The following is a 24,801-nucleotide window of genomic DNA, read 5'->3' on the forward strand; positions in this document are numbered from 1 at the left end:
ACCAGGCACAGAAGCAGCTAGCTATTCCATCAGGTCAACAGCAAGTGAGCCAACAAGCAAGTCAGCCAGTTAACTAGCCACAAAAGCAGCCATTGAGGCAGCCAACAGGCAAACACTATACACAGCCAACTCAAACATCTGCTTCAGCTTCAAGCAAACCACCACCATTTGCAGTAGATTCAAGCAGACCACTACCATCAAGTAAAGCACACATAGCTCAATGGTTCTCATGCAGCCAGCCTATCTCCCATACTCCTAAGGAATCATGGGACATAAGAAAACCTCTATCTTAGGTATATACATAAACACCACCCTTTGTACTTATTTAAACACTAGATTAGGGTTATCTTGACATGAAGTTGCTATATATTTTGCAGCCTCCAAGGGGGTTGGTACCACCAAGTGTACTTGGGAGAAGTCATCTGTTCTCATTTGGAAGAGGTGGATTAAGAACTCAAACATCTGATGCAATGTTCTCAATAGGGGATAGTATGCAAGACAAGGATAAGGATAAAGGCAAGGGCAGGGGCAAGGGTAATGGCAAGGTCTTTGGGAAATGAAGATTGGAGAATGTGTTTCCAATTGTATTACTTTTTTGTTATTGTGCATGTTTGATAATGGCATGTCACCACTTTCTACTGTAAAGTTGTTTTGTGATTGTCTTAGTGGGGGAAAGAACCACCTATTATTTTTGTACTTTGGCATTGTTTAGCCATTAATATTAGGTGGAGTCCACTTGTTTTAAGCAACGTTTTGTATATATTATTATATATGTATGGAATGGTACTCTTACTTTAAAACATACTTCTTTATGCTTTAGAATTTGATGTAAACAGAATCTTGTGGGGTGCATAAACAAGAACACATTACATATTAGTTACACATTACATATTACATAAACAAGAACAATTTACATACTCTATTCTCGCAATAGTGATATCAACATAGCACATTGCCAAAAGTGATATCAATATAACATATTGCCAAAAGTGGTAATACCCAAAATTACACAATAATTACAACAACTTGCCTTCAAGGTAGACTCAATGGCTTTGTTCCCAATTCTCCCATCCTACTAGAACACACACACACACACACACACACACACATATTAGTTACACATTACATATTGCCAAAAGTGGTAATACCCAAAATTACACAATAATTACAACAACTTGCCTTCAAGGTAGACTCAATGGCTTTGTTCCCAATTCTCCCATCCTACTAGAACACACACACACACACACACACACACACACACACACACACACACACACATATTAGTTACACATTACATATATTTACATACTCTATTCTCTCAACAGTGATATCAACACAGCACATTACCAAAAGTGATATCAATATAACATATTGCCAAAAGTGGTAATACCCAAAATTACACAATAATGCCAACAAAAACAAAAAAAAAAAAAAACAAAAACAAAAAAAACAAAAACAAAAACAAAAACAAAAAAAAACAAAAACAAAAAACAAAAAAACAAAAAACAAAAAACAAAAACAAAAACAAAAAGCAAAAAAAAAAAACCCATGACACAACAAGTGCAAATTTGTAGTTGTATAACTTCTCTTTAGCTATCATCTCTCTCACCCTAACTTTTTCTTCCCTTCGCTTGGCTACTTTTTCCCTTCCCCTTGATTCTTCTTCCATTGCATGACCCAACATTTCCCTCTCAATAGATACCTTTTCCCTATCACTAACCTCATTTTCCTTTTCCTGTGCAACTCTTGCCTAATTCTTATACATATTGATTCTTGTAAGGACAATGGGTGCAACTTCAGACCCACACGTATGTTTTGCCATCCAACCACTTAAAGTATTTACAAGTAGGTTCATTATCCTACAAACAAAATCAAATTAGGATTATTCATAAAGCCAACCAAAAAGAAAACCAACAAAACCGAGTAATAACTTGAAGAAGATATGTTCAGATTTCACTTAGGCAATCGAAGTAAAGAGAGAAAGGGATAATAGGTTTGGGGATTTTTAGGGATTCTAAGGTAGAGAGAGGGAGAGAGCTTGTTCTTTTTGGGGAGTTCTATTTGGGTTCTAATTTTGGCTTATATAATAAAGGGGATTTTCTAACAGAAAGGACAAAAGTGGGTAATGGGTGTCTAACAGAGGTCATCTCAGGTGGGTTAAGTGATAAGTTTTAAACCATGAGTGAGCTTTGTTAAAATTGGTCAAATCACAGGTGGGTAAAGTGCAATATCTCCTAATATTATTTTGCAAAAAATTATGTTGTAGCAACTATGCCATCTTTTATAGTTTAAACACCTCATTCACCGCAGTTGTCACCCTTTCACTAAGAATTTAAGAGTGAAGCACCAAAGAAAAAGTGAAATTTATTGAAGGATTAGGACTCCATTAACGATTTTACAAAGAATCATTCACTGCAATTTTTATCTCTTCCAATGATCAACCACCCCGAGAATTAATTTTTTTTTTTTAAAAACAAAAACAAAAAGAAAAATGATGAAAGAAGAAGCACCATAGAGCCATTTAACAATGGTAAATATTCAAATGATGAGAGTTATAAGAAGTTAAAAATCAAGACGACTGTTCTTGAATTTTATCTTCTAAAATGTCGATTCCCTTTGAAGAGAGATCTTGACGAAGCAAGTGTGCATTCTTGAAATGTAGACCAATGATGCCAACTTCCACAGCAGCCTCTACATTTCTCAACCTGGAACAGAGTCCATAACATAGTTTTAATAAGAGAAGCATCAATAAATTTAGGTTCATTTAATCCAACGACTCCCTGGCGTTGTATGAAGCATTAGCAGTACCATCCAACACCATCGCATTTGCCATTGCTCCAAATTAGGAGAGGCAATAAAACAGACTAGCAATATAAATCAGGTTCATGCTTGAGAACGAGCCAGAATTTGAACTTCAATTCTCATTTTCTCTACCGCCTATAATTCAGAAAATCTACAGAAAATTGGGCCTAAAGATGAAAAAATTAGAGTAATTATTTATATTTGGTTCGATTTAATGTACCCGTTTGGATTGCACTTAATTTGGCGTTTACGTTTTGCATTTACGTTTTCAGTTTCTTTTTTCTTTTCTTTTTTTCCTGCGTGTGAATAGTAAAATCACATGAATTTACTATGCAGGGGACAAAAAACACTGTTCATGCACTGTTCACGGGTCCCACGGCATTATTCATACATTTAAAAATTATTTTGCTAGTGTTATCAATTTTCAATTTTCAGTTTTCAGTTTCAGCAAAAATAAGTTCAATCCAAACGAACCCAATATATACAGCTGTGGCCATTTGTAATATCCTACCTACAACTAGGGTGAAACCATTGGGTTCAGATTGGAGGTTTGGGCTGGCGCTAAAATGATTTATATTTAAGTGCCCCTTAATGGTTGAGTAGCCAAAAAACACCATTGCAACCAGTATCCCAAACTATGTAATCAATAGCTTTGTCATTCCAAAAGAATTAGCGTCATTTTATTTAATGGACCACACAAAATGATAAATTACAGAATGTTCCAAAAGCTTAAATTATTGAAAAATAATGAATTTAATCATTCAATCATAATTTTAACACTCCCCCCACATGTGGTGCCTAAACTCTCCCTTAATAATTTAAGCCCAACACATGAGATTTTCAACATTTTAAATAGGAGGTAGAGTAGAAATAGAGATCAAACTCAAGAACTCATATTATGATATCATGATAAATTATCGTCTCTCCCAAAAACTTAAACTGTTAGAAATTAGTGAATTTAATTACTAAACCATAATTCTAATACAATAAAATGAGACAATAAATATCAATTTAGGGCTCATTTCTAGTATACAAAAGATAGCTTTTCCATAAATGAAATTATGATCGCAACACAAAAAAGTCCAATATTAAATAATAAAAAAGAATATAACCTGTCATCAATGAAGATACAGTTTGCTGGATTAACTTTAAGAAGGTTTAAAACTTCCAAATAGAAGTTAAGATCAGGCTTCCTCTTTCCTGAAAAATGTGGCAAAAGGATCATTCTTTGCAGGTTAGGGAAATTTCCATATAGCAGATGTCCTATACTCTTCAAATATTAGCATTTAAACCAGAAAACATTTTAGCAATAATAATAACAACAATAGTAATTAATTAATTAATAAATAAATATTCAAATTAAACAATAAAATTTTTCCCAATGGCTATGCAGGACTTCATAAGAACATTTATTTAGAGTCCATTTAAGATAGTTATTTGAAAACATGAGTTTCAAAAAGCCAGTGTTTGAGAAAACGCAGCATGTGAAAGTGTGAATTTGAAAATGCACTGAAATGCTTGGTACAAACTAAAAACTATGAAAAAGTATTGTTTCTATCAATTGAGCGATTGGCTAACATACTATAAAAGTGCTGTTTCAAGTGCAAATTACAAAAAAAGACATTACTATTCCTTAGGCTTTTAAAGTGTTTAATGTTAAAAATTGATGATGATCATAACTATAAGTTAAATAATAATAATAACTCTCCCCACTTTTCATTTTTTATATATTTTAATAGTAAAATATAAAATAAAAAAAATTCGATTGTCACAATGGAAGAGGGGATTTGAACCCCAACTCTCCTCCTAAAGGAGAACATGAAATACCATTGAGTTGCAAGATTTTTGGAAATAGTAAAATAAAAAAGGAAATGCCAAACACATGGCTTTCTGTGTTTTCATCTGAAAATGTGTTCCAGGAACAAAAACGCAGGTTCAAATGCGCTCTTACTCAACAAAATGGAACCATAAGAAAGTAAGAAGTAAAATATAAAAGGGGGCTTTTATTTATTTAAAAAAAATGAAAGAATCATAATTGAAATATGCAGAGTTTTTGACATCGTAAAGCATTGACCTGATCTGCAGGTTTGGATTACGAAGCAACAGAATTTTGCTTCTATATTTTTATTTGATTAATTTTCCTTTTGTTTTACTTATTAAAAAAAAAAAATTAATCTCTTCATCTCTAGTACCTAGATAGTGGTTGGTGAAATTAGGAATAAGACTATCTACCAATCGCTCTCCCAAGCCCAAATAAGTAGGAGCTTTATGCATTGGGTACGACCTTTAGATAGCAGTTGGTGACTTGGTGCTTATTACTTTCTATATTCTTTCTAATCCAGAACAAGTTATAAATCCTAGGAAAACAAATTTCTGTTGGTTAAAAATACAGAAAGGTAATAATATAACAACAACAAGCAGAATGCATGTACAACACACATGCCTAAAAGAGAGAGAGGGAGAGAGAGAGTCTTTTTTTTTTTTTTTTTTTGATAGGTAATCATAGAAATATTATTGAAGAAAATAGAAAGGAAGAATACAAGTTGTTCATGATGATGAACAACAAGAAAAGGCGAGAGAGAGAGAGAGAGAGAGAGAGTCATAACCATGTCTAATTAATTAACATACCACTTGAACATGAGCAAAATGTCCAAGATAAATATCTTGAAATTTTTAACTTGTCCTCAATCATTTTGTACCTGCAAAAAAATTTTATTAAACTAAAGATGACCACTTCACTGGATATATATAAATATATAAATAAAATAAAAATAAAAACCTTATTGTACCATATTGGATAGTTAGTGAAAGCATGAATTTCATAGCAGTTTTGTTTTAAAGCATGAAGCAATTCTTCAACACCTTCTATGTAGGAATATCCTCTTTTCATACAATTTTTGAGACCTGAAACAACAGATGAATGTAGCCATTTTAAGATCAAGAAGGAAGAGCAAATTAACACTATGCAGCATGTTCTAGGAGCATGCATTTTATATTATCTTTTTTTTTTTTAAGTATATGCATTTTATATTATCAACATAAATAAAAAATATGATTAGAATATAATATCAAAGCTAACACCTTATTCCACTTCCAATAATCTGCTCCAACAGCATGTTAATAAGGAAATATGGAGCACAATCTAGAAGTACAAATTTATATAAGGTTAAACTACATATTTGTCTCTATTCTTTGCACCATATTTCAATTTGGTCCCTAACCTTTCAATTTCGTGTCAATTTAGTCCCTGCTATTATCTCTTGGATGGAAATTGCTGACGTGGCTAATGGCCAAAATAAAAAAATTAGTTCACATTAACGGAAACTAATTTTTTATTTTGACTATTAAGTCACGTCAACAATTTCCATCTAAAAGATAACAGCAGGGACTAAATTGACACGACACCAAAAGGTTAGGGGCCAAATTAACACAATTAAAAAATTATGGACTAAATTGAAATATAGTGTAAAGGATAGGAACCAAATATGTAATTTACCCTTTATATAATTAACATCAGAAAAAAAAATGCAATTGTTTTTGATGCCCATCATGATAATATATACCAAAAGATGACCAACTGTGACCAATAACCAGCAGGGATTCTCTAAACCTGAGAGAATATGATATTCTGGAAGCATCTTTAAAATAATTTATTTTGTACAAGTCATAAAATAAAGGAAATTTGTGCTGGATATTAATATTAAAAGTGCAATTTAATGGGATAGTTTAGTTTAACACATAATTGTTCCTAAGCGAAGTGTAACACATTGACATTTCGCATGCACAAAATGTAAACATAAATATATCTCGGACAGTACAAAGAAAACAGAATTCTCTATATTCATTGTTAGCTTGTCACTTCAGAGATTGCCCATAATGAACAGTGTTCTCTGATGTCTGACAGTATAACGCAGGCATAACAACAGGGCAAAAATTTATAACCCCACATAAGTTAAAACTTGAACCGCATTTTGCATTGGAAGCATGCAATGACATTACTGGTAAAAACTGCCAAATATGTAGTATTCTTCTGGGTAAGTTAGCACTGTAATGGACATTAAAGAATGAAAAAACATAGTGATTTACGCAACAAAAAGGACAAAAGTATAAGCAAGTGGTAAGCTATGACAACACTAGTTCTGAATATTAGACAAACACCTGGTTTTTGATGCAGGATAAAACAGATGCAACAACGCAAGTAAAACAGTAGAAAAATGATAACCTAGGAGTCAACACCAAGGATTAGCGGGAGTTAGCCCAAGGCCATTAGAAATTTCCACGAGATTTTATTCATCAATCAAAATTTAAAACAATAATGATCCCTGAGTTCCTTAAATAGAGATCCAAACTAATTATCCTAATGAGAAAAGAATATAACCAATTACAATAAATAATAAAAATTGAAACCCCTAAACTAAATATGATTTTGGCCAAAATCAATGTTGATCCCTAAACTTTAGCCCATGATCATTTTTAGTCCCTAATGTATCTAATAGAGTGATGACGTGTCAGTTTTTAGTTTGTTCATGCCATCTAAGGGACTAAAATTGCTCATGAGCTATAGTATAGGGACCAATAATGTATTTTTCCCTAAGATTTATTTAATCAATTGGGCCAGCTGGTAGCGGGCCTTCTGCCTTCAACATCTAGCCATGTGATTTGGGCCTAGATCTGGGGTCCACATCAGAGAATGTTCCAAATCCGGCAGAATTTCCAAAAAATCATAGGGTTAATGCACTATAATACCAACATGACGGACACAACAAGATCAAAAATAGGAATAAGAAATTCTCACCAACCTTCCAAATCAAAAGATCTTCCATCTTTAAAGAATTTTCTGGCTAGTTCCACCTAAAAGAAAGTAAGATAACATTTGTTACACAAAAACTGACATGAAGTATTTAGAAAATCAAGGTTGTGCCAAAGATTACATTGATACTATTTAACAAGGTTTTATCCTAAGAAAGGGCTTTGCAGGTTCATAAAGGTACATTATAGCCTAACTGTTTTTGTCATAAGCGGAAACAGTTTGTGTCTAAATATCTGAAGAGAATGAAAATGTAAGGTGAGGTGACAAGTTACAGATATCAAAATTGATGTGGTTAGACGATAGTTGAGTGATCACACTGACTCATTTATACTATTTCCTCTACCATGACCAACCAAAGCTTAAAGTTGCAATCTTAGACATAGATCTAAATTTTGTGGCTTAGATCTAGGACCTGTTGCTTTGTTACCACTTGATGCACTGGGAAGAACTTAGGTCTAGTCTGGAAGAAAGGTTTAAGAAAGAAATTCCACCATCAAATAAGATTAAAGCAAAGAAAATGATAATAGGATTGAAGTTAAAACAATCAAATATTAATTTCTAGCAGAGGTCAAGAAACATTCAAATCTGAAATTTAAAGTAGATAAGAAAAGCTTGCCTACAATGACTCAAAAAAGGCTATTTATAATAGCCTTTGGGAAGCCTAAAATCCTAGACCTTCAACTTACATATGACAATTAAATCATAATTTTTCTAAGTTTATTGAGGAGCTTAATTTGATAGATTTACCGTTGGAGGAAGGGAGTTATACTTGGTCTAGTGGTTCAAATTAACCTTCTATGTCTAGGATAGACAAAGCTTTGGTTTCTCATGATTGGGAGGACCACTACCCGAATGTGATCTAGTAGGTTTTACCTCGCCCTGGTTCAGACCACTTCCCAATTCTAGTGGAGGCAAGGGGGATAATGAGGGGGAAGAGTCCTTTTAGATTTGAGAATATGTGGCTAAAGACAGATGGGTTTACAGATAGGGTTCATTCTTGGTGGAATCAATATTCTTTCTCAGGTACTCCTAGTTATGTGCTTGCCAAGAAGTTGAAGGCTCTGAAAGAAGACATTGATCAATGGAACCGTAGCGAGTTTGGAAATGTAAGTCATAATAAGAAAGAATTATTGGAGGCCTTGATATTATTAGATGCTAAGGAAGGGGAGTTTGGCCTCTCTGAAATGGAGATAAGTAAGAGGGTTATGGTGAGCTCTCAAATAGAGAACCTTCTTTCTTTGGAAGAAATTTCATGGAAACAGAAATCGAGGATGCTTTGCATTAAGGAAGGAGACAACAATACTAAATTCTTCCACAAGGTGGCTAATTCCTGGAGAAGGTATAATCATTTCAGTATGTTGGAGGTGGATGGGTTTATTTATGAGGAAGAATCGGAGGTGGCAGACCAAGTAGTACTTTTTTATAAAAATCTATATAAGGAGATAAAGGAGTGGAGGCCTTTTTTGGAAGGTTTGGAGTTTGATCAGATTGAGGAGCTAGAGAGGTATTGGCTTGAATGGAGGTTTGAAAAGGAAGAGATTCTTCGAGTTGTCAAAGAGCTAGAAGGAGATAAAGCTTCAGATCCTGACGGTTTCTCTATAGCCTTTTACTATCATTGTTGGAGAGTTGTGGAAAGTGATGTTTTAGCTGTGTTTGAAAAGTTTTATCAACATAGTAAGTTTGAAAAATCTCTTAATGGAACTTTCATAGCCTTAATCCCTAAGAAGAATGGTGCATCCAATATCCGTGAATTCAGACCTATTAGCTTGGTGGGTAGTGTGTATAAGATCTTGGCTAAGGTTCTAGCAAATCGCTTGAAAGAGGTTTTGGATTAGCTGATATCTGAGTCTCAAAAATGAATGTGTTGATAGTCGGTTGAAGAGCAAGATTTCGGGGGTTATTTGTAAGCTGGATATTGAGAAAGCCTATGATCATGTGAATTGGGAGGCTCTTCTAGATTTGCTGAAGAGAATGGGATTCAGGGTGAAGTGGTGTAGGCAGATCCATACCTGCATATCTATAGTTCAATTCTCTATTTTGGTTAATAAGTCTTCAGCTGATTTTTTTGGAAGCTCAAGGGGACTGAGACAAGGGGACCCACTATTTCCCATGTTGTTTTTGGTTATGATGGAGGTTTTCAGTAGGATGACGCAAAGAGTTGAAGGTGCTAGTTTACTTTGTGATTTTAGGGCTGATGGTAGGCAGGGTAGAGGGGAATGTGTCTTGCATCTTTTGTTTGCGAATGATACAATTCTGTTTTGTGATGCAAATGTGGAGCAGATTCTACATGTTTGGATACTACTTCTTTGTTTCCAGGCTATAACAGGATTAAAGGTTAATGTTTTGAAGAGTGAGATGGTTCCCATTGGGAGGTTCATAATGTGCATGCCCTAGTAGAGATTTGCCTATGACAAATCTTGGTATGCCATTGGGGGCTTCCCACAAGTCTCCTACTATTTGGAACCCTATCTTGAAGAAAATTGAGTGTAAGTTGGTTGGGTGGAAGAAGCTGTATTTGTCAAAAGGTGGAAGACTGACATTGCTTAAGAGTATGTTATCTAGCCTTCCTATTTACTTTTTATCTCTTTTTACTATCCCTACGCATATGGCCAATAAAATTGAGAAGTTGCAAAGGTATTTCTTGTGGGGGATTCCAAAACACATTTGGTGGGGTGGGATAAGGTGTATGCACCTATGGAAAATGGCGGGTAAGGAGTAAGGAAATTAACTACTTTTAATAAAGCCTTACTAGCGAAACGGTTATGGTAGTTTGGGGTTGAGGAGACAAGGCTTTGGAAAAGGGTTGTAGCTTTGAAGTTTGGGGAAGAGTGGGGGGGATAGACTTCTAAGCTAGGTAGAGGTGTACATGGGTGTGGTTTGTGGAGAAGTATCAGAATGGGTTGGGAGGTTTTTAGCAAAAATGTTCAATTTGAGGTAGGGGTGAGGGATAGAGTAAAGTTTTAGACAAATCGGTGGTGTGGGGATTCACCACTCCAATTGACCTTTTCCGGTTGTGTTTGGGATTGCTTCCAATAAAGAAGCCTGACCTCTTCTCTTGAAAGATTGGGGAAGAACGGAGAAGATAGGATGTTCGTTTCATTCGAAGACCAAATGATTGGGAGATGGGTGTTGTGGATAAATTTCTTCGTACTTTGGGTTTTAATTTACCTCAAACTGAGAATGGAGACCATATGAAATGGAAGTTGACGAAGAATGGAGATTTTGATATCTGCTCATTTTACAATAAGTTACGAGGTCCCTTGCCCATTATTTTTCCTTGGAAAGGTATTTCGAGGGTTAAGGCTCCTCGACGTGTTTCTTTCTTTGTTCGGACCACAATTTGGGATAAGATTCTTACAGGCAACAATTTGCAAGGTAATAGGGAGATGGTGGATCATCTGCTTCTTCATTGTGTAAAGGCCTATCAGTTGTGGAGTTTGGTTTTTAGATCTTTTGGGATTTCATGGGTCTTGCCAAGATCAGTTGCAGATACTCTTTTTGGTTGGTGGAATTGGTTTGGAAGGCACTCGTTACATTTGGAATTTAGTTTCGTTGTGCTTAATGTGGTGTATTTGGAGGGATTGAAATTGGATGTTTAAGGACATGGAAAGCTCCAACGACCAGCTGCTTGCTTCTTTCAATGGCTCCTTTTTGACTGATCTAGGACTTGGAGACTCACCTCTAGTGATTCTCTTCCTATGTTCCTTAATTCTCCTTTGTAATTAGTATTTTCTTTGTTTTTTTTATTATTCTCATTCTGTAATCTTTGATCTGCCTTATGCCTTTTTGCATGAGGTAGTTTTTTGAATATACATCTTTATTACTTATAAAAAAAAAATAATAATAAATAAATAAATCATAACCATCCAACTTCATTAAAAGTCACATGAACTTTTAAAATACTAAAGACAACAATAAATAAATAAAACATAGAAAAATAAAATACTAGACTTATGACAACTATGAGAGAGACAAACTGACGTAGGACAAGGGGAAACAAGGTTTAATAGGCAAAATCTGATTTAGAACTGTTGGGGCAGATCTGGTAGCACTTGGGCTTTAAGGGTTTAGGGTTAGGTTTTGATGGGAAAAATGTTGGAAAATAAGAGGGATAATAGGGTTTCCAAAGGCGATGAAACAAAGGAGAAAATCAGGGTTGGGTTGTTATGAATAGTGCTGTGAACAGTATTATGAACAGTAGAATAAAAATAAAAGATAAATTCTAGACATCACACCTAGACTTCCTAAGCATCACATCTAGGGGTTCTTTGGCATCACACCTCGGAGAAGGTTGTATCACACAAACCATAAAAGAAAGTTTCATAGCTTTTAAATTTTGAAAACATTAATCATCTCAATAGAAAGCATTACAACTCTTTAAATAGAAGTCTAATTAGTTGTACTAGGATTTCTTAAAACCCTAATAATACTTGGACTTGGACTCCTTAAGCTTTTACTACTAAGCCTAACTAAATAACCAAACCTAAAATAAAACTAAGGTAAGACCCAATGGACTATAAGCACAGCCAATTCTAGAATATTAAGAAATTACAAAACTTCCCTTGATACATAAAATCAAATAAAATATAATAATCCTTCTCACTGCCTCCTGCATCACAAACTCGTGGACCTTTTTTACCGGGCTTAGATGCTCCTGCATCATAGGAGCTCCTGAATAATCACAAAACCAGCAAAGAGTTGCAGCCAGTTTTATTATCCAACAAGAAAACACTTAACACCAAATGGTTGGAAATACACATTTGACAAATCCCACTGCAAGCACTTGTAGTCTTGTAGACAAATTCCCTAATCGTTTTTGGTGTCGGTTTGGTAACAAAGCCAAAATCTTATAACAAGATCTATAATGAAATTTTCTCCATTCACCACTTGCTGAAATTTCTTAATTGAGGTGGTGATCACCAATGTGGAACTAAATTTAAGATTCTAGGGTTTTTCTCAAGATTTTCAAGGAAGAAGAAAACTTTGCTACAATTCAATGAGAGAGTGTGCCCAATAGAAGCAAAGTTAGAAGAACTTTACATTATGAACGAAACTTTGCATAATCTGTCAGTAGCTATTTTGGTAAATTATCCTAATAAAACTGCAGTTTATCAATTACTTATATATTATAAGTTAAACCCATGTTTATCCTTGCTTTCATCATTGCACCCAATACCCCTTCAAAATCTGATGAGTGTGGCCCTGCCAATTTTCAGCCATAGCAACCTCAATTGGATGTAGTTCAATGCATCAAGGTGTTACAATAAAGAGAGAAATTCAGGCTTATAATAATTCACCACATGTGATTTCAATAACAACCAAAACAATGCATCACAAGGACAACGGAGACCACAAAGGAGCAAGGTGAGAATAAGGCTGATCATGGAAAAGTTAAGCCCGAAAAAGCTATGGATCAATTCAAGAAGGATTTTAAGCTGACAAGTCTTCCAAGCATTGATTTTATCATTCCACTAGAATTTAATACTATGGCGGGAAAGAAAAATTCATTATCCTTAAAACAGTTTTGTATTCAAAGTCTTCAAGGATTTTTTTATTATTAGTAAGTTATTGGGTCTTGAACCTATGACCTAATCCTACACCAAAGTCCCTTACACTTCAATGCTTTCCTTTATAATTATTTTTTAACTAGTAAGTTATTGGATCTTGAACCTTTGACCCCATCCTCCACTTAGCACTTGTAAGGGGAGGAGGTGCCGGTTAAGCTAGAGCTCATTGGCTTCTTATACTCCAATGCTTTAAAACCCAAGTTTTTTCCCACTAAGGGAGAGTGATGCAGCCATGAAATCTATTCAAAACTTATTTTATGGGCCCACATGTGAAGTCCAATTGAAGTAAAACATTTTTTTAGTTTGGGTTTTTATTCAAAGTGAATTTTGTATTCAAGAGAAAAAAATGTAATTCTTACAATTTCTGCAAATTAAGGGTAGGTATTTTGGTAGTTTAGTTAAGTCTAGAATTTTCAAGGAGCCTAAGTTAGTCTTTTATTAGGTATTACCTTACTAGTTTTAGTTTACTAGCCAAGCTAGGAGTCCAAGTATTACTAGTACAAGAAGTAATCCTACATATATTTTTGCTCAATTTACTTAAAGAATAGATAGAATTTATTTATAAAAATATTGAGTGTTTGTGTTGTATTGTATTGTATCGTATCTGTTTCTTGTTCAAAGTGTTCACCATCGTGAACATGATGTTCAATTTTTCAATAAAAGTCTTATTACCTATCAAAAAAATATATTGAGTGTTTTGAGTAGTGAGGCATGTTGACCTTCATGCATTCTTTACTCCCTTTCTCTAATGACTTTTCTTAATCTCTTTCCTGTGCTATTGTTCCTATATACTGTTCATAAAGACCCTGAACACCATATATTTCTCTTTTTTCCTTCTTCCTTACAACCTCAAACCAAAGCTTTTTTCTCTTACCTATCAAACCCTAAAATTTAGGTACTTTCTATATCATATAGCCGTTTAAAATTTAAAAACAAAACCAAAACCAAAACAAAAAACAAAAAACAAAAAACCTCATTAAAATCCTAGCCAATTTTGAGCCCTAGTCCTTGCTTCTACAACTCTAAACCCTAAATCAGCAAAACTTCTAAACCTTAACCCACCCAGGCAAACGTTGACCAATTCCCCAAATTTTCCTACATCATACTATCCGCATAAATTGCTACATATCATAACTTTTTAATGATATACAGTAGACCCTAACTTCAATTAAACAAAAACAAACAAAAGTAAACATTAAAAAGTTAAAAGTAAAAAATAAAAATAATCAAAGAGATTCCAAGAATCCAAAGAAACAAAATAAATTCTTTCATTTCTTTTTAATACTTTGTTGAGGCACTCAAGGCCTAATTGCACACTCAAATTTATGCTAGCCGTCATTTTAATGTTTGAAATTGATGAGATAGTGCAAAGTAATTTATGCTACGAATGGATATTTTAGGCAGGAAAGATTTTAAAAACATACTTTTCAATACCAGTCATTAGTTCCAACCATACCTCATCAATCATCCCCTTCTCAAACTCAATCCATGCAGTTGGGTGCTTGCATTCTAATAATTCCTTCATCGGCATCCTGAGCATAAAATCTGAATTTGATTATCTTGATATAAAATAAATTACAGAATATTAATAATCAAGCAAAGTCTGAATTTTCATAGAAATTTTTGTCTTTCTAACATCAGTTAGAATGTGAAAGCAATTATATGTCAAACCTAGATTATTAAAATTCATCTTATAAGCCCATGAATACTATTAACATCTTAACTCATTAAATGGGTCATAGTATAACATGTGACAGTGACAGCCACTGAGTTTTAAATAACTAAGAGATAAATGATAACAAAAATCAAATCTTCCAAAACTATCTGGAAATGTAACTAATAAAATAAGAGTCTAAGAGATACCGTAATGCCTTTAGAGAGAAAGAAATACATGCACTTTTAAAGGGTTTGAGTCACTGGTTGTAAGGATAAGCTTTTGTTTTCAAGATCTCTATATGATAGGACAGGAAGGAGCCTTCCAGCTCACTCTCTTTTCTTAACTCATTGGTAGATCTTTTGAATTATAGGTGTTAATTTTAATTTTCAGGTGTTTCTTTTATATACATCCCTTGTATTAAGGTTGCACCCCTTTCTGCACTTTAATGAATGAATTTCTTATCAATAAAGCATTTAATCTTAGGTGGAGTTCAACCAAATATTAATCAGAAAGAATACTGTCGCACTACTTTAATACTCATACAGGAAAAACTGTAAGTGCAAGCAGGAAAGTAAAAATAGCACTTTTTTGGTATTCCAACTAGCAAAAGTAGCATCAAGATATCTGCTCTAAGCCTCTAACATTTTCTTGCCAGATCATAATTAGCATCAAGATATCTGCCCTATCAAATTCTTGCCAGATAAATATCCTGGACCTACGCCAAGGTACTCAAATATCATAGAAAAGAATATGATACATTTTTTTTTAATAGCAGAAAAAATTATGATACAATCAAATGTTGCAGAACCAGATATGATACAATGAGGCATGCAATCGAAAGAAAAAAGACACATGAAACTGGTTGCTACTATTAATTCTCAAGGTAAACTCCTTCATTCCAAATTAAAGATCAACCTTCCTCTTAAAAGTCAAAACATCCCTGTCTCATATAAATTCACAATTATACTTGCATTAATACAGGTGCTGAAGGGCTTGTAAGAACCAGCTTTTCCTTTACATCAAGCAATCTTGTTTGGAAAAGAGTCACCGACTTGATGCAACAAATGCAAAGAGTCTGATGTTAAGAAAAATAATGTCCTGGCAAGCAGGAAGCATAGTAAGTGGAAATTTACAACATAATCTATTTTTCATTAAAGTCAAAACAACCAAAAGTTAATGCAATATCTACCATGATATCCAAATGTGCAGTGAAGAATTAGAAACAAAGCATCTAGCTTACAAAATAACTTAAACTTCAAAAGATTTAACTGTTAGCGGCACCCACAACAATTTTTGTTGTTAATTTGCTTCAACATTTTCATTTCACAACAATAATAGAAGTATCATTAGTTTAAAGGAAAGAATGTGAATCCTGTGTTCTATGAAGCCAACGGGGGTGGCTTTTAGGACGCCTATATGAGCTGCCAAAGTTGCTAGTGTCTACAAAAAGGGCCCTTTTACTAGTTTGTGCTCAAGGTGCCAATTATATCAAGGCAAAAAATTTGTGCCAATTCCATAAACTGCTCTTCATTTAGCTTCTCTTCTTCTCTTGTTCTATTATTCTCTTTAGAGAACCTTTTGGTAATATCTATCAGCCACCAGCCTCACAATGTTGGTTTTGAACAACCATATGTGTCGACATCATTGCAAGACAATGAGCATCACAAAATGTGGAAAATCACTAAAGTCACAGTTCCATATCCCTTATGACACAAGTCTAAAGTGTGACATGTGCGTGAATTTTGGAATTCTTCATAAACTTCTAATAAAGTTTCTTTCATTCACCATATAGCATATATTACATTATATAATATTACTATTGGTGTCATCCATTTGGAGGATTTCTAATCCTATATCCTGGCAAAAGAAAAAAGACTTCACTTCTTTTTTTTTAATAAGTCGATTGTACAATAAGGGTGGGGGGTTTTGTACATAATTCTCCTAATATAGAAGAGCAGGCTCTACAAGAAGAAGACCCTTTTACCTATCAAAAAAGAAGAAGACCCTTTTGATCAGAAACAAAGACCATCCAGTTGAGTAAGTCATTCGGATTTCTCAACCCCACAAAACAATGAAAATTATACAAAACACAGTTCGAGCACACCAAATTGAAAAAAAAAAAAAAAAAAAAATGGTACCCATCTCAAAAGAACTTAAAACAACCAAAAAAAACAAAACAAAAACAAAAAAACAAAACAGAAACAAAAACAAAACAGAAACAAAAACAAAAGAGCAAGAAATATATGAGTACCCGAAGAAGGCAGGGACATCATGGTAAAAAGGGTCGCGAACAATGGTGTCCATGATGTCAAAAAGCAATATGGGGAGCTTTCTATTGGTACCTTGGGCTGCTGCTGAGACAGTGAAAGAGGCATTGGTATTGGTTTTGAGATTTATTAAGGACGTTTTCATTGGTTTTTGGTATGGATATGAATATGATGAGAGTGAAGTTCGTTTTAGAGGAAACCACATGGTTGTTGGATGTGGTACTTTCATTGTGAGAGCCATTATCATGAAATGGATCAGATGGGTTTGGGTTTGTTCGTTGTTATATATATATATATATATATATATATATATATATATATATATATATATTATTATTATTATTATTATTATTATTATTATTATTATTATTATTATTATTATTATTATCATCAATATATATATATATATTATCTATATATCATATTATATCATATCATCTATATATATATTAATATATATATATATATATAACCGAAGGTTTTAGAGCTACCACATTTTTCCACATCAGCATTATTTAAAAAAAAAAAAAGATTATTAAAAAAAAAAGTAAAATCCTTTTCTGACCCAATAACTATTTCTCCAAAAACAAACCCGATAAAACCTATTTCTCTCCCTCAAACGCAAACGTATCTCTCTCTGTCGTTTCCCCCACTCCTCTTCTACCTATGGCTCTGCTACCCCAAACAGATTCTATTCTACAAAAAAAAAAAGAACCGCCGCATCCAAAAAAAAAAAACACAGAGCCGCGAAACGCCGAGACAGAGATAGCAATTTGATTTTGAGGGTCCTTCACCATTCTCTTTGATTTTCGGGTTGTGGCCTACTTCCTCTCAAAAGGTAATTCTCCTCCGCCCATAAACACCGCTGCTGATGGGTTCCTACTCTTTCTCTGATAAAAAAAATTCCTCCATCGATGGGTTCCCATTCTTTCTTTGATTTTTTGTTATACGTTTTCAAAATTTATAATTTCAGTTGGCTTTGGTTCTAGATTTAAATTCAGAAATTAGGGCTTAGAAAATAGGATTCTGATGTGATTGATTAAATGTTTTCGTTTATATATATATTTTTTAATTCATCTCTTTGGATTTAAATCATTCAGTTTCTTTGCAGAGATGAAGTGGAATACTCTAATTTCATCACAACAAAGGTATTAATTTCTTTTTCTAATATTCTCTTCAATTATGGTTTGTTGTCAAGTTAGGAATTTTAGTTCATACCCCTTTTCCTCTCTAAACGGGCATAATCCAAAGAACCCAACGACATCGCAAATTGTCTTCTGGAACAAATCGATCTTCCTTTTATTCAAAACATACAAAGTCTTCCATATGTTATTCAAAATCCAATTTTGTTTGACAAATTCACCAGCTTTCTTGCTTTTTCTCTCTGTAATTCTCTCTTTCTCATGTTTTTGCTGGTATAATGGTTGAGAGAATGATGTAAGAATCGGTATCCTTTGTGAAAATAAGCCAACCCTAAGTGTTTGACAAAATGACCCAGAGAAATTAGAATCAATGAAAATTAAAGGTTTGGTAAAAATTTTATGTCTGTTTTGTTAAAATCCTCCCCATCACCCTAAGTGTTTGACAGAATGTCTCAATGAAATTGAAATCTTTTTTTTTCTTACCATGTTGTAATAATGAAATTCATTCTCATTTAAAGTTGCTGCAAAATATGTTTGTATGGCATTGTTACCGTATTGTTGGAATTAGAGATAAGTCAGACTTCATCTATTTGTTTTTTCCATACTCTATTCCTGTTTTATGGAGGACTTTTGGATTGAACTTTCAGCTTTAGCTGATGATTTTTGTAGCAATCATCAAATGTTTTTTTTTATAGCCCAATTTAATAGGTCTCTTTTCTTATCTTTGGGTTGCTACTGACGGCTATAATAAATTTTTGGACTTGGATATGTGACTTTTTGTTAGAATAATACACTTATTGGCATTTGATGCAAGTTTCCTAAAATTTATGTTGGTTGCAACTTGGGTTCTTATTGTTGTTAATTGTTCTGCTGATAGGTAGCACTTTGATTTTCTTGGAAGGATTGCAAAAATATGTCTTTAACTTAATGGAATTCCCCGTGGGATGTAATGATAGTGTTGGGCAGTTAGGGAAACAGGACTTTTGAAATTTAAAAGGGGTATGAACTAAAATTTAAAGAATTTTTTCTTTTAAAAATTCTGTCATACTCTACATTGTTATACTTATCCCTTTTTCATCGCAGGTGAATTTTAGTTCTTTTAAACTTAATCATGTCACTTTAATTTTCAAGTTTTGTTTTCCCTCTTATCTGTTCTGTTATTCGTAAGGGGGAGTGAAATTGAGGAATTCTGTCGGTTTGATCTACTTTTGGTTTTTTGGGTTGCTATGGTTGAATGGTTAGCCTTTGGTTCAACACCCTTAAAAAGGGGTTTTTAGCAAATTTTTAATTGTGTAGTTTTGGTATTTGATGTCCTCCACCGTAAGAATTCTCAGTTTATGCTCTATTTGTATTAACATGAGACCTTTATTATTATTATTTTTTTTTTTTTTTTTGGGATTTAATTAAAGTTTCTAGGTTATCTCAAGCTTTGGTTTCATGTTTAGTCTCTATTTATTTTGTATTTTAGTTTGACCGAATCTTCTTTAATAGTAGCATCTTGATTTTTGAGGGGTTTTATTTGATTATTTGTTTGGTTGCAGACCCCAGCTTCTTTTCCAATTTCCTCCTTTAGTAACCCACGGATTATTTTCTGCTTTTTGTTATGCACAGCGAAAGACCAAATCTATATAGTTTAGAAGTTGTCTGCAAATCCCAGCAATAGCAAAGTGAAAAGGTAGAGCTATTTAAGATAGAAATTATGAGAAAATTTTACTAATGATAGAAGATTTTCTGTTGTGATTATTTAATGCAAATTGTTGGTATGGGTTGCAGGGAAAAGAAAGCTATGAGTAATGGACATAGACATGAGTTATTAAAACACTAAACAATTGTATCTTTTTGGTGGTTTGCTATTGGTAATTCTTTTCTTCACAATCATGCTATTGTTTTCTGTTTTTAATTTTTAATTTTTATAATAACAAACATTTATAACTAAGGCATTGAAATATTTTGTGCACACCATGTGTTTGAGAAAATGCCTTGCTTACTCTTGCATTAGTTTGTAGCCACTTTATGGTTTGTGCATCTTGGTTTTAATTGATACTGGTTATTGACTACTTTTTGTTATGTATCAATCATAAGTTATGATGATACAAAAAATATTCTGTTTGTACCCAACGATCGGAAAAAAATATGTTTTGCCAAGTCATTAAAGGATGAAGAAACTCTTAGATGTCAGTTCTGCCAAATAGCCAATGTACTTAATCAGTAGATTTGATTTCAATTGCCAGATTTTCAATTGATATAGAAATAATGGAATGATGGATTGTTGTTCTTTTCAAATTTTTTTTATAATGAAAGCCTTATGGTCAAAGCACAGTTTGTCAACGTTACTTTCAACTTTCAAGCATTCAAATTTAGATAGGTGCTTGGTAGAACTTTGTTTCTAAGGTATTTAATTCAATGCATTGAATAGTCTTTTTTCTTATTTTCTGCCAAATAATGCAGTGGCTTGGTATTCAAACTAATATTTTCAATGCTTCGTTCTTTGCTCTCTTTTTATTTTGAAATTTTTTTTCCTGGGCTGAATGAGTTGTCCTCTATTAAGGTTACAACTGAGACATTATATAGCACTTACATCAATTCAAATGCCTACGTAAAGCTTTACATGAATCATTCTTCTTTTTTCCTTGCTTTAGCCTCTTTTTCTATTTGCTAAGATAGAGTAAATTTGTGGTTTGTTGACAGTACTTGCTACATGCAATGAGAATTACTATAGTTCACAATCGAATGAGTTTTACCATAGTTAACAAATGAGTTTCTTTTGGAACATCTGACTCCTCCTGCCAACAGTTTGAAGCCATGTCATATCATGTACAACAATGAAGATGACAATGGGAGAGATATTTTCCAAAGATTATATTGAAATTTTATTGTTTAATAGATTGTGCTGATTTTTTTTTCGACCCAATTCTTTTTATGTAAATAATTATATTAGAGGGTACTTGTGTCTGTTTTGTATTCTATATTTGATTGAATTGTAGTTTAGATGAATCTTTGGGTTTGGAACAGGATATGGAGTTCATACATAACCCATTTTGGTCCTTAATTGTATTGTGGAAAAATTTATTGCAGAGAGATGATTAGAGTCAAAATAATTATGCTGCTACGACAATTCTTATAATTCTTTTCAATTAGAGTATGAAATTGAAATTTTGAAAATTTTTTGCCTGTTCGTTGTTGGTGCTTCTAACTATTGGAAAATTTCATTTATTGTTGTTTTCGTTATCAATCTATTCTATTGCCAGGCTTACCAAAAAACACTTTTTAAAGTTTTTCTTTTTTCAATTTATTGGAAATATTGATTAATTCTTAAGATTTAATTCTTCATTTTATTTTAAACTTAAGTTTGATTTCTATTTTTCATTAAGTAATTTAATGTTTCATCTTTATACAAAATAGTTTTCCCGTGCATCGCACGGGTTAGCGACTAGTATTATATATAATAAAAGTTGGGCTTAGACGTCGTGGTTGCGCCAAGTGGTTGCGTCAAGTGACTTCACCAAATTGCAGAAATTTTAATAAATTTTTAGATTTTAAGAATAAATATATACATATTTTTTGGATAAATATGACAAATCAAGTAATGAAATAAAGTAATATTTGATTTACAACTATAGCAGTTGTGTTTATCTAAAATGTTATCAACAAAGTCTAAAATCAATAAACTCTTCATCTAATCTTTTTTTTTTAATTTAAATTATATTATCACGTGTAACAAAAAAACAAAATACGTACATAGTACATGTTAAAGTTGAAAAAATAATCTTAATTAAAAAAAAAAAAAAACCAACAACATAGTACATGTTTCTATGATATTAAAAAAAAAAAAAAAAACAGATATAACTACACTTAAAAAGAAAATAGCAAAAAAAAAAATATAATAATAATAATACTACACGTAAAAAGAATCTTATTTTTTATAAAAACAAAAACCAACAACATAGTACACATTTATATGATTTTAACTTCTCCTATAATTTCTAAGTTGATAAAAATCATAATTTGATTACAATCCAAATTCTATCATAATTTGATTACAATCCAAATTCTATCTTAATTTGATTACAATCCAAATTCTTCATCTAATCCTTTATAAAAAAATTCTTAATTAAAAAAAAGGTAAAATCTAAGTTGATAAAAATCATAATTTAATTACAATCAAAATTTTATCTTTATTTGATTTCAATCTAAATTCTTTATCTAATCCTTTATAAAAATAAAAATAAAAATTTACTTAAAAAAAAACCTGCAACATAGCACACGTTTGAGTTGAAAAAAAAAATCTTATAAAAAAAAAAAGTTGAAAAACAAATCTTAATTAAAAAAAAAAAAAAAAAAAAAAAAAACAGCAACATAGAGCACGTTTTTATGATTTAAAAAAAAAAATCGATATAGCTACACTTAAAAAGAAAATAGCCAATAAAAAAAACATATAATAATGCACGTAAAAAGAAAATAGCTCTACCAATTAAGTTTGAATTCAAGAGAAATTGAGTTGGACTAAAACTCTACTAAACCTACTCCACTCTACTATTTAAGAATGCTAAAATCAATACATAAAAAACCAAAATTAATTAAGTGAAGAACTACTAAATGAAGGATTTGACTTCTTCAATGAGAATAGTTATCTTCTTTTTACTTTTTACATTTTTCTATTAATGTAGTTCAATTATTGCTTAAATTCTATGCTTTTTTAAAAATATTTTACATAATGCAATTCATCTTAATTATTGATGTATTTTTTTGATTTAGTGTTCTTAATTGATTGTGCAGATTATTTCCTCACTTATAGCAATATCAAGATGACTAGATACAAATGACAACATCAAAATAGTTAGACACGGGTAATTTATATGTAAACTTTTACACATTTACATTGCAATACAATTTTTCTTTTTCTTTATGTACTTTCATTTATCTATTTTTTAAATTATTTTGATTGTGATACTCTAGAAGGTCTAGCTACTTTTTTTTTTTTTTTTGGTAATTTATGGAATATTTGTTTCAGTCAAAATATTATCACTAAATCTATTTGGAATGGAGCTCATCTACAATATGAAATTATGAGATTTATGTGAGAAGAGCTATCTTCATTTTTTTTTTTAGTTTCTATTTTTCTATTAAAGTAGTTCAATTATTGCTTAAATTATATGATTTAAAAAAAAATTAGATAATGCAATTTATCTTAATTATTGATACTATTTTTTTATTTGGTGTTCTTAATTGATTATACAGATTATCTCCTCCCTTATGGAAACATTAAAGTGGTTATGATTGGTAATTTATAGATAAAATTTTACATTTATATTGTAGTCTAAATACTTACATTTTTTGTAATTTATGGATTTTTTTTTTTGGTAGTTTATGGATTTTTTTTTTTTGGCCATATATGCAAGAAATTTATCTATAATTAGAATGGAAAGATTTTTAAGTGCCACACACACACACATAATCAAATTACAATTTTAATACTAAGATCTTTTAAAAATTTAAAACTTGCCATAATTTTTTTAAAATATTTTATAATATCTTTTTTTGCAAAAAAAAAATACTTACATAATATACATTTTCCATGTACTTAATTTTAAAAATATTTTTACCATTTTATTTGTTATTAAATTTGATTATATTATCAAAAATAATAATAATTTATATATAAGTTTTTGTACTAAGCCGTGCATCGCACGGGCATAATACTAGTATATATATATATATATAAAACCGAAACTTTTGAAACTTCCACAATTTTCCACGTCAGCATTTAATTTTTTTTCTTCTATTTTTTAAATTTGATTTAAAGTTAAATCTAATTTCTGCCCCCACCAAATACACGTTACAGCCTCTTTAAAACCAAAAAACGAAAACTTCTCTACTCTTCTCACTCACTAACATCTCCTTCCCTTAAACCTAAAACTCACCCTTACCTTCAAAATTAAAACCCAAAACTCAGATTCTCTCACAGTCGCTGCCGCCGCCACAGATTGCCGCCACCACAGATCGTTGCCCTCCAAGTCTCTCGCAACTTTCAATGTCAGATGAGGCTCATCAACATGAGGACTCCACAACCCAAACCATGGAGGATTTTTCTGGCTACCCAATTCATGAGCCTCACTCTTTCATCCAAAACTTTGCTTCTTCTTCATTGTCCGTTGACACTGAAAGTTTACAGAACCAAGAACGGAACGGAAATTTGTATATGGGTTCATTGCTATGGGTTTTCATTTGCTTCACAGTTTAACTTGCTGGGTTTTCTTCTGAGGGGTTTTATATGACCATGAGTGTGACATGACACTCATAGTGTGTGTGTGTGTGTTGTTGATTAGTCTTTAGAGTTATTAATGATGCAAAATATGTTCATTAGATCGATGAACTTGCGACTTTCTCGGATACTCCTGCCCCATCAGTGACTAGGATCCTGTACACTGAGAAGGATTTTTGGCACGCAGGTATGCAACTTGACACAACAAGGCCTTGATATACAAGGAGTCAAATGCATGAATAAGAAATTCATTTTCTGATTTTGATTTTAACAAATGAATTTCACTTTAAATGA

The 24,801-nt window shown here is 32.3% G+C and overlaps 1 protein-coding gene and 1 long non-coding RNA gene across 12 annotated transcripts; one reads left to right on the forward strand and one right to left on the reverse strand.

Annotated features, from left to right (window-relative positions):
* Nucleotides 1-2,339: 2,339 nt before the first annotated feature.
* On the reverse strand, nucleotides 2,340-17,381 carry LOC126690656 (flavin mononucleotide hydrolase 1, chloroplatic). 10 transcript variants are annotated; one of them, XM_050385877.1, is made up of 7 exons: nucleotides 17,088-17,381; nucleotides 14,636-14,711; nucleotides 7,602-7,653; nucleotides 5,592-5,706; nucleotides 5,431-5,501; nucleotides 3,915-4,002; nucleotides 2,340-2,705 (listed from the first exon to the last, which is right to left on the reverse strand). In XM_050385877.1, exons 1-7 carry the CDS (start codon nucleotides 17,348-17,350, stop codon nucleotides 2,570-2,572), a joined length of 801 nt encoding a protein of 266 aa, XP_050241834.1. In that variant the 5' UTR covers nucleotides 17,351-17,381; the 3' UTR covers nucleotides 2,340-2,569. The 10 variants fall into 10 exon arrangements, with proteins under 10 accessions (XP_050241834.1, XP_050241835.1, XP_050241838.1 ...); XM_050385878.1 differs by having other exon boundaries at nucleotides 5,665-5,706; nucleotides 7,598-7,653; XM_050385881.1 differs by adding an exon at nucleotides 15,808-15,911 and having other exon boundaries at nucleotides 5,431-5,706.
* A 338-nt stretch (nucleotides 17,382-17,719) lies between these two features.
* LOC126690759 (uncharacterized) lies at nucleotides 17,720-21,354 on the forward strand. Of its 2 annotated transcripts, XR_007644735.1 has the most exons (5): nucleotides 17,720-17,941; nucleotides 18,215-18,251; nucleotides 19,857-19,920; nucleotides 20,019-20,101; nucleotides 20,934-21,354. It is a non-coding gene; the product is annotated as an uncharacterized LOC126690759 (long non-coding RNA). The 2 variants fall into 2 exon arrangements; XR_007644734.1 differs by lacking the exons at nucleotides 17,720-17,941; nucleotides 18,215-18,251 and having other exon boundaries at nucleotides 19,626-20,101.
* The last annotated feature ends 3,447 nt before the right edge of the window (nucleotides 21,355-24,801 follow it).

Source organism: Quercus robur, chromosome 1 (genome assembly GCF_932294415.1).
Source record: "Quercus robur chromosome 1, dhQueRobu3.1, whole genome shotgun sequence".
Classification (NCBI taxonomy): Eukaryota; Viridiplantae; Streptophyta; class Magnoliopsida; order Fagales; family Fagaceae; genus Quercus; species Quercus robur.